Raw genomic sequence first — 18,645 nt, 5'->3', positions numbered from 1 at the left:
AGCAACTACACCAGGAGTGTGTGGGTGTTCTTACTCTCTCCAAACAGTGGTGCAGCTCCATGGCTTTGAGGAGACGGTCCTTCTTGGCCCTCAGGTTGCTGCTCACATTCTCACTGATGGCTCTGAGCTCTGTACATTTAGGCTGAATGGAGTCCTCGGCATAGTGGGAGTTCTGGATCAGGTTATCACCATCACAGGCCAAAGACGAGGCTCTGTCCAGCACCTCCTGTGGACCAGTGTGGAGTCAGACTTATTGAGTCAAGTCCTTCAAAGTATATTTTTTTACCAAATTCTTCATACCTAGATTAGCCTGAATTCTTTGAACTGTTTGTTTTTACATATATTTCATACAATTTTCAAATACTGGTTGTGTTGGGTTTTTTTTGTAGCCATAACCTATTGACATAAACTGTCATAACTCTTGAATGTACAGTCCAATAGCAACCAAAATGTAAGCAAATATGCAACTGTCAACTCTGATAGGCCCGCAGGTGGCGCTATACAGCAACATGATCCATTTAAATAGCCATGACGTACCGGTTATGTGACTTTTTTGCAGAAGTTCTACTTGTACAAAGCCCTAATATTCCCAGACAGGATTGAAATACTACCCCAAAATCATGGCCACCATCGACCAATCAGCATGACTGGAATGTGCATTTCAAACACATTTGAAAGCAGTTCTGGATCCAGACTAGGCTCCACTTTAAAAAAAAAATTATTTTCTAAGTAAATTTAGATGATTGTGCAGCTGGCAGAGCAATACATGAACGCTTTCTTAGATTTAATGAAGCTGTGCTCAGTCAGACCTTTTTCAAGAAAGTACAGTGTAGTTATGAATAACAGTATAATAATCACATTATTTTGTAACACTGACTGGCTCACTGAAGTCATTACAAAAGATATTGTTCATCTATTCATGCCATGGTTAAACAAAGCTGTAATTGTGAGGGGTTGGGTATCACTTACACAGACTCTCTCCTCATAGGTGGTGAGTTCACAGAAGATATGGTCTGCGTGGGCTGGGCTGATCCCCACCTCAGAGAAGGTTGCAAGTTTCTCAAACACCTGATCCAGCAGAGCCCTCACCTGCAGCAGAAACACCGCAGTCAGGTTTAAATAGGGATCATGCGTCATATGTCATCTTGTATGGACCATTTCACCTGAGCTAACAGGCTCACCTCTCTGTAGTTGTGCTCAAAGTGGCGCAGCTGGAGACACTGCTCCAGTTTGGTTTGATGCCTCACCCAGAACTCGTCAAAAGCCGTTTCTGTCTCGTCTAGCTGGGACAACAGTCTGAAACAAGAGCAGGGAAAGAGATAGGGACGTGATGAGGTGGAGAGTAGAGTAGAGAGTAGAGTAGACCCAAAGCAGTGAGGGGAGAAATGAATAAAGTAGAAGCAGCAGTGGGGATACTGACTGAGGTATTTGGATATATTTTCTGTGTGTGAATGTTGACATGGGATTCAGTGCACTCAGTGTTGCTTAAAATACCGCACTGACTGACCTCAAAGAAAATTGCCTTGCCAACTATTCCAACTACACTGACAGCAGAGCTGAGACAGCTTTGAACAGATCAGCAGACATCAACGACAAAAAACTAAATAAATGTCTGCTGGCTTTAATCTTCGTTACATGGAACAATCAGAGTAAATGAAGAGACTGAAATCTGATGTATGACAATCAAAACACTATATCTTACACTGCTGACACTTAACATAGAGTACAGTGTGCATCTTAAAGATTAATATGTGCAGTAACATTACAAAAGGTATGTCTTAAAATCGGTACTTTACCCTAACTAATGATGAAAAACTGCAAATACATCACATTTTTATATGTAATGGAGAAAAGTTATTTACAATGTGAAGCTCTAAACTGAAAAGAGTATTTTCTTTTAACATTGTTTTAATTATTCACAAAATTATTGAAAAAGCATTCTTTATAGTCCGTTTCCAAATAGCGACATTGTCGCACATTATTTCAGTGTCACCGTTTCCCAAATAATGTGTCAACATGCGCTGATGTATAATGTTTGGAAACCTGAGCTTTCTGTGAGAAATGTCCAAACCAGATGTGTCAAAGATCAGAAACAGAATCACTTCCATCTGTCTGGTTCCAACCTGCAGCTTCATCAGCTCTAGTGGTTCTAACCTCTGCACAGTGGCCAGATTCTCCAGCTCATCCTGGTTCATGTTGTGGTCGAGGTCTCGTACCACAGGCTCATTGATGCTCTCCAGCAGCCTGCTGCCCTGATCCAGAGCTACCAGCAGATCCCCCTACAGACATGCACAGACAGGAAGAGTGATATGATCCAAATACATAACTGATATTCATACCTAGTATACACTGTATACATATAAATAATCTGTGTCAACGGTGTTACCTTCATTTTGTCTTTCTTGTTGGTGTGTGTGCTCAGCAGGATGGTTGTGGCCTGGATTTCATTGGGGAGTTCAGTTTCAGCCAGTACAGTCCCAAACGACTGCAGGATCTGCGCGGTTTTCTTTACCATCAATGCAAAGCCTTCAATAGCCTGATGCAAGCAAGACACAACAAAGACTGTTGGCATGCAACGCTCATGATGGAGGGTGTTTTCTGTCTCTATTGGACGACATGCAGCAGAGGGGGCTGGATTCGAACCCAGACTTTTAATGGTGATCCTAAAGTACTGAGCATGTATTGATGATGTCATTTATTAACTTCCATTATACCATATATACATATATACACAAGACACAGCCTGACCTTGAGCGTCTCAAGTTAAACCTATAATTCTCTGTCTCCCGTTTAATTCTTAATTGTCTTTACCTTTTACGTGCGCATATTTCCCACTCATAAAGTAACTTGTAATTTGTGGCAGTGTTGTGATCTCCATACTGACCACTAAGGTGGTGTATAGAGTGTACATACAGTGCGGTGAGAGATCCACTTCTCATGGCAATACTCTTGTGTTCCTCCGAGTTCCTGGGTCAGCTGGGAGCGGTCGATGTAGGCGTGGAGCTCAGTTATTGAGCTCAGCATGATCACCTGAGACAGAAAACACCTGAAACTATTACATACATATCATTTGATAGTAATCATATCAACTAGCATTTTTACAGTCATTCAATGAGTTGGTTTGGACCCAGAGAGGGAAGAACACAAGTCACTAATGCAGTGTATCCAGAGGTAAGAGTGACCGTACGCACCGGCACCTTCATCTTGAACTCATCCTTGTTGAACTTGAAGAGGATGTCCGAGAGTGTGCGCTGCAGGAGGGCGGTGGGCCTCAGGATCAGAACCAGCTGGAGGTTCCCTGGGAAGGAGCCCTGAAAAGAGAGAGTGGATGGAGACTGTGATTTACGCAATAGAGCAGACAGGATCCTCCTCCACCCTGAGTCTATAATACATCACACTTCTGTCGGACGGGCTCTGTTCTTTCTGCTGACAGCCTGCACTTCCCTTTATATTCCCTGCCTTTGTATCCCATTTGGAAACTTTCGCTCAAACACACCACAGCATGTTCGTGGAGTGTGTAGCGTACAAGAACATTGGAATAGATGTGGGGGATGTCGGGGATCGTCCTGTGGCAGCAGGGACATTAATCTTCATGTCCCTGGGATGCTTCTGCGTGAATAATGAGGCAGTGTCACCACCAACTCATACATGTGGAGGCTAACAGGGCTTTCTTTATCCAGCTGTCATCGTTGACACTTAATATGGAGTAATGCGCAGTAATGCAAGTTTTCCTCAGCATAAAGCAAAGACACCGTAACTAAGACAGACATGTCTTTTTTAGAACATTCTCCTCATATTTATCATGCTATGCTACCACACAGCTCAGCCAATAGAACCAATAAAATGTAGTAAAAAAGTCATGAATGACAGACTGACACAGTACTGCAGTGAAAGCAGTTGTATGATGGTTAAAGGTGGACACTGATCTCCCCTCCTGAGGCAATACGATTGTTAATGCTACTTTAATTAGCTAATGACCTAAACGGCTGCTTCGCCTGCATGGCTGCCCTTCCTCAGTGAGTTGGGGAATGCTGCTCTAAGCAGAAATGACAATGAAACCATCCTTAATAAGAACCGCTTGGGATACGCACCGTTTATGGAATTAATAAATCAATTCAGTGTTTGTCCTTGTTGACCTGCCAAGCACTGTGAAAATGGTCACTCTCCATCTGGAGAAATGAAAATGATTGTGGGACATACTGTTTTTTTTATAACATGGTAGTAGTAGGTGCTACCATACAACAAAGAGCTATTACTGTATATTCAGTGTATTTATGGCTAATTGTTTTGAACATGGTGTGCAGCACACTCAAAAAGTAGCTTCCTAAATAACAAGTCTGGCAAAAGTCTATGTTTTCCTTATCGTCAACAAATCCCATGAAAAAGATCCATATCAAAAACTGATCCTAATCGAGCCCAAGCCTGATAATATCCTGTGCCTCTGTGCCATATAGCTCCATATATAACTATTAAAAACACATTGACCACACTGTTTACAATTACAATGAACACAGACACTGGAGTGTATTTTGACAAAAACATTATAGAATATCTCCAGACTTAACCTTTAAATGCAAATTGTAGCTTCTAACCATTAAACCGTGCTGCTTGGATATCTGGTCGCTGGCAGTCATGGTCATGGTCTACTTGTTCTTTGTTCTTTGTCAATTCTAGGCTAAGAGATGCACACACACACAGACACACAGACACACAAAGACACAAAGCCTCAAAGAAGAGCCAGATAAATGACAGGAGAGGAGGGTTCCCTTCAGGGACTGACAGTAATTCTGCAGACTTAATTGGGATCAGTCTATGAAACACACTTTCTGTCTGTCATCAGATCAAACTCAGCCATGCACAGTGACGGGCAGCTTTTTCTTGAAACACACTGACCCACATTCACACAAACACATGTACACATGTGTGCGCATACAAATAGACACACAGAAAGACAAAGGGAATCCTTCAACAGCATAAACATTTAATATCCTCTCACACACAAACACACCCTCATGTACACTGACTCAATAACCTCGCTGAGTGAATCACAGTGCGCTATGACTACAATGCGATTCAGCTCATGAACTAGACTCCACTACAAATATATACAGTAGCTGTAGCAGCTTGAATAGTGCCTGTTTTCGTCATCATCATCATCTATTTAGCAGCTGAATCACCCCAAACAGGACATGATTGCAGGCATGACTGAATGTCCCATATTACCAGCCTGTCAGCCTGTAAAAGCCCCCCTTGTGGGATTAATAAAGCTTGATTTAATTTGAAACGAGCGATGTGGACTCCCATGTCTCTCGAGACCATGTTTGGTGATATTCATCTCTCATTCTCTCTTGGACATTTAATCTTTTCGTATCTCTCACTCTCTCTCTGTGTTGAGTTATTACTTTGCTGCCATCAGCGTTAATGATAGATCTGTAGAGATCTGTCCGACCCAAACGTTCCTGTTTCCTGTATATCAACAGCAATTATAATTTCTGTACTACACCTGCAGGCAATAGAAGCTGAATGTTGATATGAATGAAGCTGGTAAAACTCATACCAATAGAGCATGAATCATGGTGCTGGTCCACTTCCCATTGTTTTTGGCCAGAAGAGGGAATTTGCAGAGAGATTGTGTGTTTATGAAAGTCATTCTCCCCCACACACACACGTATTATGGAGAGCTGCCAGTTCATCACCTCCCGACACAAAACATAGAGCAGAAATGAACAGAGAGATTTTTGAGCAGAAATGAGCAGAAATGAGCAGAATAAAGCAGAGTCCGGATTACTTCTGACGCTTCATTCTATTCAGCAACATAAATAACATTACTAGTATCAGTTCCCCGTCTCAAGGTGCGATGAAGCATTAAGTAGCAATTAAAAAGGTGATAGGAAAATAAATCATGTGCTAAAGGCAGTTTATACAGCCATTTCTCTTCCTGCAGAATTATTCAGCAACTAATTACAGTGCAACAAAATATGTGTAAATACATCAGTTGTTTCTCTGCTGGTGCGGAGATGATAAGTGAGATATTTAAATGACTGCTTGAACAAAAGCAACATCATCTCCTGTCTTTTTCTGGCATGTGACTGTCTATTTGTCCCTGTAGCTATGGGAACACATGGCAGGCTATGATGGTGATGGGATAGAGATCAAGGATGAGGTTTAGTCATATCAACCCCCCCCCCAGGGTGGAAGTGATATTAGCAGTGGAGCTGTTGGAGAGAGAGATGGAGACGCTCTAACACCTCTCTCTGGCCTGACAAACCCTCCCCCTGTGGGTGAGGGTGCCAGGCCAGTGCCTCTAAAAAAAACAGTTGAGTAAAACTGTTGTTCCTCTCACACGCAGACACAAAGACGCCAACAACACAGAGAGAAAGTAAGCGCACGGTCAACTTACTGCGATACGAAGCAGGGTCCCCTTGACGGCCGCCCATCGGTCTTGCCGGCGATCGATGACAAGGATGAAACCCACGCCGGTCGAAGACAAACTGAAGCACACAGAGAGAAAACGTGTCAACACAAATCAAAACACTGCTCTAATTATACCCAGCCACATGGTGAGCAGAGCTCGACAACAGCACAAGGAATGGTGAGAAGAGATCACATCAACTTTTAACTCACATTGACAAAAAATTATAAAATCACACACTGGGCCACAATCTAATGACTCCTAACAGACAGTTTCAAAGACAGAAAAGTAGTTAGCACTCAGAAACACAAGAGCGCAAAGAGAAAAAAAACAAAAAGACATAAAACATACATGTAGTTTTCAGTTGACGCGTGCACAGTGAGACACTAGTGAAGCTAATTGCTTGTTCACGGCTCATTGTTTTGTTATGCTGCTCTTTATCTTCTGAGACAGCTGGTGCAGTCCATAAAAGGAGATGCTGTCAAGTACCTCTCGATTTCTTGGCCCCCAGTTCTCTCTCCGCACCCCCCTTCCCCTCCTTCTGGGACCAGAGAGGAGGGCTGTACGGTTTACACACACCGCCAACGATCACTGATAAGGGCATGTGCAGCTCACCCTGTGTACACTTAAACTCGATGCAACTACAGTGCAGTCAGAACCATGCTGGAATATCACAGTAATCCTCAAGTAATTGCTTTCATGTCCACCATCCTGCAACGAATAACTGCACAAACAGGGTGGCAGCAGGTAAAAAAAAAAAAGAAGTCGTCTTTGGGACAGTAAAGCCAAAATAAAAACACAGGAAACGGGGTTGTGTCTCAGAGGTAGGTCCCAGTGTGCTGTGCTGTTTGAAGGGGAAAGAGCCAAATGCTTCAGACCACCACAGCATCCAGCCTGCCCCCTGCACTGCATCCATTAGTCATCCAATGAGACACTGGGAGCTGCTGAGACAGGAGCCTATTACAGAATGGCTGCAGAGTGATGAGCAGCACTAGAAGCCAGTCTGCAGATGTAGGGGGAGGGGACAGACTCAAAGGAGGGTGCTTCTGTACGCATGAGGGTTTCATTTATAAGGAAAACACAGAATGTTAATTCATGTCTGCCTCTCTACTTTATCTCACTGCAATATTTACATTGTTAGTGGCACTCATCCTTGTTTTCTGCACTTCTCTCCCTCCGTCACCTCCGTTTCTCAGCTGTGCGCTCAGTCACCCACAGAGACTCTTACAGCCACTCGGGCTTTCAAAGCACAAACTGTTTTAACCTCAGCCGCAGAGGAGGAGGAGGAGGAGGAGGAGGAGGAGGAGGAGCGGGCGAGTGGGACAAGAGCACTTACTGCCTCCAAGACATTTACAGCTGCTGAGATGAGACGGTGGTTTATGGTGAACATGGAGCACCTGAGGCTGAAAGATCTGAAGAACACGATGAAATAACTCTCTGCTGTCGCTGCTAAAAGACAATGTCCCAAACTGTGTGTTATGTGTGACAGATGACATCTACTGCTTATGTCCCATTTGATTTTCAATAATATATTTCAATAATATTTATCCGTTTCTTCTGTTAATTCTATTGGGACTATGGGTGTAAATTAGACCATGGCATATTTTCAAAAATGTAAATGTTGATTAAATGCACTATACCCTATAAAACAAATCAACAATTTAAACTTTGGTTCTAAAAAAGAAGGTTATTTTAGTTAGTTTATAAAAATGTAAATAAACAAGGGGCATTTTAAATCATATAACGTCTTGTATGGTTATCATCTGTATTGTAAACGGTTTAATAAATTGTTTAATTCAAATATGCATGGAAACCACCTGTGTTGCTGCTGCACATGCATCCGTGTCCTAATAATAATTGGATTCCTCAGGACAAAGTGTGAAGCTGTGAGTTGTAAAAAGGCTCTGCCTAATGGCGATGCAGTGATGAGGGAAATTTGCTGCCTGAATGCATATGCAGACGTAGCAACACACATCCTGCTGCAGCGTCCCCTTCTTCTGTGGCAATGAGCAGCGCAGAGAGAGAGATTGCTTGAATATAAGAGCAGTGGTACATTAAATTTAAAAAACTGATTAAACAAGCCACAAGCGCAGTATGTGTTTCAATTCAATATGTCTCAAAATGACTGCCAATGGTACCTTTTAATATAGAACCATCAGCAAAACTAGATCCAAGTGTGCATGCATTTGTAATGCCAAGGAGAGATAATATAAGAGAAGGGACTAAATTAATTCATTCCTGAGTGCGTTTATAGATGCAAAGCCTAAAGTAGATGAATTAGGATCCAGAAAATCCTGCGACAAGACTGAAATTGATTTAATACTTAACACAGCTTAGATTTTTTATATATATTTTTGCATGTTTTCTGGTAGTTCAATATATCAATTATTTACATTGAATAACCATATGGTATGTTTTAAATGATGTCTCCGATTAATATTGATCCAAAGGTATTTGTTTCAAACTAGCAGCAGCTGTTCAAGGGCACAACACAGAGTTGTAGGACATTTGTCCCCAGCTGTGGACCGTGTGCCCTGCCAGGGGTGTCGGTCCCTCAGGTAGCACCAGCCATCTGCCTCCGTGTTCAGAACAACTTGAAGCTCGACGCCATCTCAGTCCTGTCGATCAGGCCTGATCACGATGGAGTTGAATATGGATGCAAATTATATCTGCATGTTAGCTGGTTTTCAGCTTGGATTTGAAAAACTAATACTCATTGCACACAGGTTGAACTGTAATACAGTTTATAAAAGAACAACATTTTGAAAATTGCTGAAATAGGCTGGACATTTGATAATATTGCCTGTTACTTATTGATTAGAAATTATTAAAGTTTCAGTATATTAGTTCAAGTCGATGACAAAAAAAAAGCTGTATTGGCTGTATTGTTATCATCTAAAGGCCTAGAGCTGTATTGTTATTATCTAAAGGCCTACAGACATGTCTATATGTAGGTCGTCATATAGACATGTCTGTGTGAACAGGTCCTCATGTGGATTCATCACACACAAGCGCACACACTACAGGACACGGCTCTGCTCAGCTGTCGGTATGCATTATTCAGATTCAAACGGTAAGAATTGCTGCAGTTTCTATTCTACGCACTTTGCCAGTCCGGTCACGATAAAGGAAGGGTGGGACAGCCAGGGGCGGGGGGGGGGGGGAGCAAATCATGTCAAGACTTAATAGTGAGGAAAATATCAAAGAAAAAATGAAAGGGTAGAAAAGACGAGTCAGGGGATGGCTTTCTGGAGGAATAGTTGGAGAAAGAGATGGTTTTGTACATTTCCCTTCCCCCGCCTCCATGTCTCGCCCAGGTCTGTCCATGTGTACAAACACAGTCTGCAGAGCACTGATAAGAGACCCTGGATTATTAATTGGCCATTTTTTAAATACAGGAACCACTCTTCCCCTTCAGATATCTATGCAATACACACAGACTGTCCTGTCCACTGCATAAATCCTCTGTAGCTTACATCTTTACGCAGTTGTGTTTTAGTATTCACTGCCACCTACTGGCAGACTTCGTACACAAAGGCATCTTCACAAAGTAAAATGTTCATCTATTCTGTATCTCTGACTGAATTGCATCCATTCCCACATCCATTTATTTTGAGTTCACTTGACCTGCATGTCTTTGGAGTCCAAACCCGGGAAACCCCTTCTACTTTATCTAAAGATCACCAGGGGACTATAATCCCATACAGGGGCTCGGTAAATGCATTGAACAAATCAACAACTGGATGTGCCAGAATTTTCTTCAATTAAACAAAGATAAAACAGAAGTAATTGTTTTTGAAACCAAGGACGAACGATTGAAAGTCAGCGCTCAGCTTCAATCACTGATGTTAAAAACCACAAACCAAGCCAGACATCTAGGTGTAGTTATGGATTCAGACCTCAACCTGAACAGCCTCATCAAGACAATTACAAAATCAGCCTCCTATCACCTGAAGAATATATCAAGGATTAGAGGATTTATGTCTCAACAGGATTTGGAAAAACTTGTCCATGCATTTATCTTCAGCAGACTGGACTACTGCAACGGTGTGTTTACAGGTCTCTGTAAAAAGTCTGTCAGAAAGCTGCAGCTCGAGTCCTTACTAAGACCAAGAAAGTGGATCACATCACTCCAGTTCTGAGGTCTTTGCACTGACTTCCTGTCCAACAAAGAATTGACTTTAAAATCCTGCTGTTGGTTTACAAAGCACTGAATGGTTTAGGGCCAAAATACATCTCTGATCTGCTGCTACCTTATGAACCATCCCGACCCCTTAGGTCGTCTGGGACTGGTCTACTTTCTGTTCCCAGAGTCAGAACTAAACATGGAGAAGCAGCGTTCAGTGTTTCTGCTCCACATATCTGGAACAAAGTCCCAGAAAGCTGCAGGTCTGCTGAGACCCTCAGTTCCTTTAAATCAAGATTGAAGAGTTTTCTGTTTGCTGCTGCCTTTAATTGAACCATATCCAAGGATATTAATCAATTTCCTGCATTTTACTACTGTATTTTATTTCTTACACTGCTTTTTAGTGTTTTAATGAATGTTTTGCCTTATGTTTTGATGCTTTTAATGGTTTTATGTGAAGCACTTTGAATTGCCTTGTTGTTGAAATGTACTATACAAATAAACTTGCCTTGCCTTATCACATGATGTGTGAAATGTATAAAAAACATGACTGTAGCTCTCAGTTTGTCCATAAACCCACACAGGTGAATCAGCAGTGTTGTGCTGCAGCATTAAGAGGGAGAAAATAAGTTGCTGGTGACACCAGGATAGGTGGTGGTGTTAAAAAAGTGTTGATAAACAAGGGAGGATAGGACATCAGTGGTGATACCATGTAAGAAAGAGGACGCAGCTGCGATTAGATGACTTGAAAATAAATCTTGTGTTTGCCTGTGACAATCAGCCAGTGAGGGACTTTACCTCGGCACACTAGTCAGGTAGGTCAGCACGTTGTGAAACTCTCCGTCTGTGATCTCTCCAAACGCAGGGAATTCTGGGAACACAATGATGGGGCTGCCATTATCTCCTCTACCTCCTAGAAAATTGGAAAACAGAGGAACATTAAAAATTGCCACATGAATATATAGGGATTACCTGTAAGAATATGTTGTGTGTATCTCCTACAGCATAGAATATTATAATTTATGAGGCAAAGAAAAAAACATATAAACTCATAACTTTCAAGCTGTGAGTCTCTGCGTTGGGGGCTCTGACAATCAGTCTGACAAGGAAAATGTCTTTTGATTAATTACAGAAGAAAGGAAGAGAGCCTGAGGAAGAAGAAACAATGGCCACATGGGGGCACTGATGTTAAAGCTCTATCGCTGATGATTGGAGACTGTACAGAAAAAACTGCAATATCCATCATAAAACAAACAAACATACTTGTATTTTCTTCCAATATAAACAAATTGTTTATTTTTAAATAACTAGCATTTTTAAATAAATGTCAATATCTGAAAAAGGAGGATAAGTCAGCCCACCACAGTCAATAGTTGATTTAATAATGTAATAAAGTGATATTATCTCATTATTTTACCCCCTTACACCACCATCTTACCACACAGTTCTACCTTAAAGTCCCTGGTTTCTAATCTCTCTTTATATTCATGACTAAATAAGCAACAATCAAAGATTCAACACCTAAAAAATAGCTAATCTGCTTCCTCTGAACTGTGTTTGTGGTTTGATTTGACAAACAGTGGCCAAACAGCTGCCATTAGATTCAGATTTAAATATTCTTCAATCCTCATTAATCCACAGAAATATGTGCCATCACCTTTTCCCAACAGAGCTCCGCCCACCTCAAACTGGTGAGAAGAGCACAGTGAAAAATATAAATATTGAAAAATGTCTCATGCGAAATAACCAAAACTCTAATGTTGCCAGAAAGGTGTGTGTTCTTGTTCGAGCCCGTTGCTAACGGTAAGAAGCCGATTGAAAAGGGCCTTTAAGAAAAGGAATTTTAAATGAAATAAAGACATGAGAAAAGAAAGAGGTGAAACATGTTTGTACACAATGACTCACTCACTCACTCACTCTCACACACACACACACACACACACACTCACACACACACACACAGTGAGACAGCTGCTCTGCTCTGTCAGCGCATGTGACTGGAATATGAATCTGTCTGCCTTTTCTTCTCTCATCACTATAGCAACAGCGAGTGCATGGTCATGGTTTCAACATCTGCTTAAATATTTGTCTGCTGGCTGCAGTCACAATGTCAGCTCTGGCACACAGTACTGTACTGTAAGAAACGATATAATATGCATCACAAATAACTGGCAATCTCAGCCAAAGATGCCTCAAATGATGTGGAAAGACACAAAACATGGATGTTATCATAAAACTGGACATGCAGAGACAGCAAGCAAATAGAGATCAGGTAACAGCAGCAACAATATAAAGGGTATTTGGACCAGAACATGACAGAGAATGAAGAGGAAATGGAGAGAGGTGACATTTGAATAGCAAATCATAACTGCCGGGAGAGAACTGTACACATTAAATATGCAAAAATCAAGTGGAGTAATTCAAATATAAATGATTCCTCTGGTGGCAGAGATGAGGCAGATGATTAGTGCTAATTAAGATACAAACTGACAGGCAGCAGGTGGGATGAAATCCCCATAAGCCCATACAGACAGATACGCAGAGATAGAAATGGAAGAGTCACCTGAAAGGAAGGCAAACTGCTTCTTGAGGTCAGGGGTGATGTCAGCAGCATGGAGCGGACTGCTGTCCAGCTGCATGATCTCATCTGGAGAAAACAGAGGAGGGAAATATTAGTGACATCAGAGGTGAAGACGTACAGTAGGGAGGGAGGCTGAAATCCATTAAAGAGCTGCTTTGCCACGTACAATAGAGAGGGAGAATTCAAATACAAACACATATTTCTAAGAACAACGATAGCAGTAACATTTCCAGTACATTGAAAAAATACTTCACCCACAAAATGACCATTTGTGTATTAATTACCCATCATTTGTGACCTTATTCTCTTGCGGAAAACTTAATTGTTCTCGCATGCCTCCATGGTGAATCTAGAATTAAAAAACGGAGAAAAGTCTTTGAAGTAATTGAAGCAAAAGGGGAGGCTGCGTTTAACTACAGCAAAACTAGATCAAAACATTCATTTACAATCTCCCACAGAACTCGTACAGTATAATCCAAGTTTAAGTTTATTTATCAAACTTTACTATTTAAAACACTTACACATAAAAGGTATCACTCTTGCGCAGGCGTGCTACTCGTGCGTGTGGTTCCGAAAGAGTCAGGAGTGTTTTAAAAAAGTACGGCGTTAATGAATATGCGTGTGTTTGATAAGAACTGAGCATACAGTAAATATGACTGGGATTATACTGCATGAGTTGTGTGAGAGTTTGTGAACTGATATTTTACTATAGTTTTGCCCCCCCCCCCCCGTTTACTTCAATTCAGCAACACTTTTCTCCGTTTTACTATTCTTTGTTTACTGTGCGAGCATCCCAGAAAAAACAAAAAGCTTTCCTGAAGATAGCATACAGTATTGATAAATCACCAGGCTTTGTTGGTCCCCTCATTCCACCTTCAACAGCTATCCATCCCCCATGGACTCCCTTCATAAGGATTAAAATAATCAGATTTAAGGTTCAATGCCCCCAGTAGGAGATGAGGATTCAGGGATCAAACTGGTGGCAGCAGACACGCACAGGGCAGAGGCAGTGCAGTTTACCAAGAGACTTTTGGGCCAGGTGAAGGACTGTATACATTTGTATATCATCAAAATAACATTACACATGTTGAACATGGTTACAGGGAATGTGAAAACAGGAAAATATAGTATATTTCCCATGTGGTCTAAGTGGCAAGACAAAGCACAACTTGAGATATTTGACAAAATTAGTGTGAAAAACAAGTAGGTTACACTAAAAAACACGTCTCTGCCAGCTGCTAGGCCTCATGATTAGACATAAACAGTCTCCCTACGATATGCAACAAAGGGCAAAACAGATCAATACAGAAAAATTGGCAGAAGTACAGACATTTTCTGCAGGATTATAATGTTGCTGCTATGCATTGTGGGTCGTGGTTTATATATGTGGTATCTATAAAGGATCCTAAAGCCTTAAACACAAGACATTCAATCAAACACGTGTATTTCACTGGATTCATGCAGCCAACATAACAAAAGATCTATGAGGTCTGTTTCATCAGCTTTATATCTCATTGACTAAACAGCCGTCTGTGATCAGTCACGAAGACGTCACAGTGAGAAGCTGTGACGTCCATTGTGGTCCGATACTGCCGTGAGAAGCTGCTGTAAGGGTAAGTGATTTTCAGTATCAATCCTTGGGGCATTTTTGGTGTGCAAATATTTGTGTTACGATGCCTTCCATCAGGGCGACTCAGTATCAGAACCTGAAAAACAACTGCTCAGTTACTAGCCACATCTTCCAACAGGATGCATTTTGTTATATTTAGCTCCAGGCAAATTGGGCTCTGTAGTCGTCTATGTCATTAAAGCTGAAAGACCACATGAAGTCAAGAAAAACACGACTGATTTCTTCAGCTCTCTCTATTTTTCCATTTTCCCGTATAAAAGCACTTCCATGGCCACGGCCGTAACCACCACTGAGGTCACCGAGGTCTGGACCTCTGTGTTTTCTGACTAAAAATAAGTTGATTGTGGTGCAGCAAAGATATTGTACAAGGCCAAGATTACCAACTTGCTCCTTTGATCTCCATTTGGTCGCGCCGCGTTAAACAGTGGCCAATGATGCCGGCTAGTTAGTTTCACTTTCAACCCTTTATAACCCATGTGTTCTTACTTTCTTCACTGAGACACACAAAGATGAAACGACTGTCAATCAAACCTCAGCTTTGAGAAGGGAAAAGATACGGGACAAGCAGAGGAGGCAGTGAGAAAAAGAAAGAATTTTTGGACCTCTGTATTTCTAAAACCCTGCGTACGGCCATGGTTCCAGCCCACCAGGATGCCAAAGGTCTAAAGAGGTGCAGTTCTTCTGCATGCCTCTTTAGCATCCACTAAACTGAATTTTAATACTGTACTTCAATTAAAAAAAGGCTGGAGGGATGAAAATACAGGTGGAAAATGATGGGGGAAACAACAAAGGATGGACATCTAGAGAACAGAAACGCCAGGAGAATACAGGAAGGGAGTGTCTCTCAGAGACATTATTCCGTAAACTTGGTTACAAACATGTAATAGACTGCAGAGTAACTATTTTGACTTTTTTCTCTTTGTTTGGTCTTTTTGTCATAAGGCCAATCATACAGTATCACCATGTCATTCCCATGCTGGAAATATGTTGTAGAGTAGTTAGTAGCAGTAACTATACAGGTTAATGTCTTTCAAAAAAGCTCCTGACCGTTATGGATCAAATGATTTGGTCCACACCAGAGCAAATTTACTGCATTCACAACTGCCCCAACAAATCGCACCACAGTTCGAGTAAAATGGACTAAATGTTGGCATACACAGTTTGTTCTTACCATACTTTGTATGGCACCATACCTGCCCAGGCCAAAACACGTCCACCTAGTGTAACGTCGTACTCACTGGAGCTCAGTCCATCTCGGAGTACCACAAAATATCCATCATAGTTATGGATGTCGATTCCCTCTTTATCCAGACTGTCTGTCTGTCTCTTTACAGACACAGCCCTTCTACTTCGAGCACTCCTCTGACTCCAGTTTTACTTCAGGTTACTTAGCCTTAGGGTGTCGGTACATTGAAGTCTCTCTCTCTCTCTCTCTCTCTCTCTCTCTCTCTCTCTCTCTCTCTCTCTCTCTCTCTCTCTCTCTCTCTCTCTCTCTCTCTCTCTCTCTCTCTCTCTCTCTCTCTCTCTCTCTCTCTCTCTCTCTCTCTCTCTCTCTCTCTCTCTCTCTCTCTCTCTCTCTCTCACACACACACACACACACACACACACACACACACACACACACACACACACACACACACACACACGATTCATTCAAGTGTGTCTTCTTGGTTTGGCATTTTCAGTCTCCTGCCTCCTTTAAACCTTTTTACTCAGAGACCAGCTGGTGCCTTGCCTGTTGTGCCAAAACAACATCAGTCAAAGGGTTTAGCTACTCAGAGGACTTAAAGGACCATACCTGTGTTTTCACATGTGTAAGCCCATTGACTACAGTACACTACAATTCTCTCACACTTGACATTACTGAGCATACCATATGATTTGAGATAGCTTTCCTATCAAGCAGGAAACATTTTAAACAAAATTCATGCACCAACGTAAGCAGCATGACAATCATATTAAATTACATTACATGAATTTGGCAGGGGCTTTTGTCCAAAGCGATTTTTAATAAGTGCATCTAACCTCACGATTGATGAATCGTCGATAAGTAGCTGCTGAATATCTGAGAAGAGTACTTCATTTATAAAGTAGATAATAATGAGTTGCTGGTGAACAAAGATTCTAGATGATACATTTTTGTTTACAAAGTCTATGATATCACTATGAGAAGACAAGAACAGACAATGCCCGAAATTGGAGCACACAACACCAACACAACACCTCTGTTACTTCACTACAGCTTCTGATCACTGAAGCAGGTGGTTTTTAATCTTGCGTGACAGCAGGAGACCTCGGAGGCTGACGCACATTACACTATTCTACCACGTTTAGCAATACAAAGACACATACACACACACGGACATATACATACACACATGAACACAGTGTCTAGTAAATTGTACATATCATACACAGGCTAACAATTAAGATGCTATTAAATTACACAGCAATCTGTTCCCTTTCCTCCACTTTTAAGTTTTTCTGTTTGTGATATGGCAAAGGGTTGCACGGGTTCATCTATTATAAATTAACAGCCTACCTGTGGCTGGACAAACATTATTGATCGCACAATCTAGTGGACCGTCCAAGTTTCTCATGTACTTTGTTGTCGTCAGAGAAATGATCTGACCTTAGAACTAAATACATTGTGTCTCTTAGTTCTACCAAACCTATAACAGATATGGTATTCTGTATCAGCCGCCTCCTCTATTGATGGGATCCTGTTTCCTTTGACATCTGTAGTTAACATACTGTATATTGATTAGGGACAACTGACTGACTTAGATCTACAGATGTGATTTGAGACAGTTCTTTTCTTTCAACTTAACCTCAAGCATGGGTGTGTGAAACAAAATGTCTCTTTAACAGAAGTCAGGCAAGTAACAATGAGACAAGACAAATGACCATATCTTTGATGTTTAAAACTTGGTAAAGCAGTGTTGCCCTGTTAATGATGGCCACTCACTGCCTCAGGACACAAATATCCAACTGTCTAGCCGTCTGCAGAGCGCTTACTCACACACCCCTCATGGAATCAAGTTCACACAGAAACCTCCAACAGTTTCTACTTTCTGACCCAGCCTCACTTACTCAGCTGGCCACGCCTTGCCCCCAGCAACTCCCACACATATCAAAACCAACCCCCCCATCCAGGCCATCAATAGCTGGACTTTGTCTCCAGAAGGAGGCTATTCTGTTACTGGAAAATCCCCCTCCTGGAAGATGACAGGTTTGAGTTTTAGCCTCTTTTTTTACACTTGCTTGTCCTGCCTCTCATCCTACAACTACGTTACTTTCTTCCAAACTTCCACTTAAAGTTGACACAGTATTGCACAATCGTTAACAGCCCCTCTGGCCATTAGAAAGGGAGAGGATGATCCAGTTTTAGATACTACTGTATTTCTCACAAAAGAAATATAGACATAGAAACCACTCCAGTGTCTTTTCCGATCAGCAAGTATCGATGTTGTCACAAGGAGCACAGAAATGATCAATTATGTTTAAAAAAACCATGTGTACATAAACTATTAACTTATTATAGTGGTGTAAACAAAAAGTCTGTGTATATTGACACACACAGGCCACATCCTCCCAACAGTTGGAGGGGGGGAGGGCTCAAATTACTTTTGGTACTTACTTTTACTCATACTTGTCTGCATTGTATTACATGGTACATGATTAGAGGATATTTAGTGTTTTAATCTGGCAATAAAAATGGCAGATTAAAATTCATACTTCTCCCTGCTATACAAACTGCTTGAACTGAACTGAACTATTGAACAAGAGCACTTTTTCTGCTAATGAGAAAATACACTTCCTGAACAAACATATTATTCCAACATCCTCCACACACACACACACACACACACACACACACACACACACACACACAC

General features: G+C 41.5%; 1 protein-coding gene across 10 annotated transcripts in view; it reads right to left on the bottom strand.

The window, feature by feature from the left end:
- mcf2lb (mcf.2 cell line derived transforming sequence-like b) overlaps positions 1-18,645 on the bottom strand; it is a 40,848-nt gene that overhangs the window by 10,723 nt on the left and 11,480 nt on the right. For all 10 annotated transcript variants that reach the window (XM_031869603.1, XM_031869609.1, XM_031869605.1 and 7 more), the window contains 10 exons: positions 13,102-13,185; positions 11,337-11,451; positions 6,401-6,491; positions 3,192-3,311; positions 2,914-3,030; positions 2,387-2,536; positions 2,155-2,279; positions 1,182-1,296; positions 970-1,089; positions 35-226 (listed from right to left, as the gene is read on the bottom strand). In XM_031869603.1, the coding sequence (XP_031725463.1) occupies positions 35-226; positions 970-1,089; positions 1,182-1,296; positions 2,155-2,279; positions 2,387-2,536; positions 2,914-3,030; positions 3,192-3,311; positions 6,401-6,491; positions 11,337-11,451; positions 13,102-13,185 (1,229 nt within the window). The remainder of the gene's footprint in view (positions 1-34; positions 227-969; positions 1,090-1,181; positions 1,297-2,154; positions 2,280-2,386; positions 2,537-2,913; positions 3,031-3,191; positions 3,312-6,400; positions 6,492-11,336; positions 11,452-13,101; positions 13,186-18,645) is intronic.

Source organism: Anarrhichthys ocellatus, unplaced genomic scaffold, assembly GCF_004355925.1.
Source record: "Anarrhichthys ocellatus isolate YVR2014 unplaced genomic scaffold, GSC_Weel_1.0 scaffold47, whole genome shotgun sequence".
NCBI classification, from domain to species: domain Eukaryota; kingdom Metazoa; phylum Chordata; class Actinopteri; order Perciformes; family Anarhichadidae; genus Anarrhichthys; species Anarrhichthys ocellatus.
The sequence above is the reverse complement of the archived record's forward strand: the minus strand, read 5'-3'. Positions and strand labels throughout refer to the sequence as shown.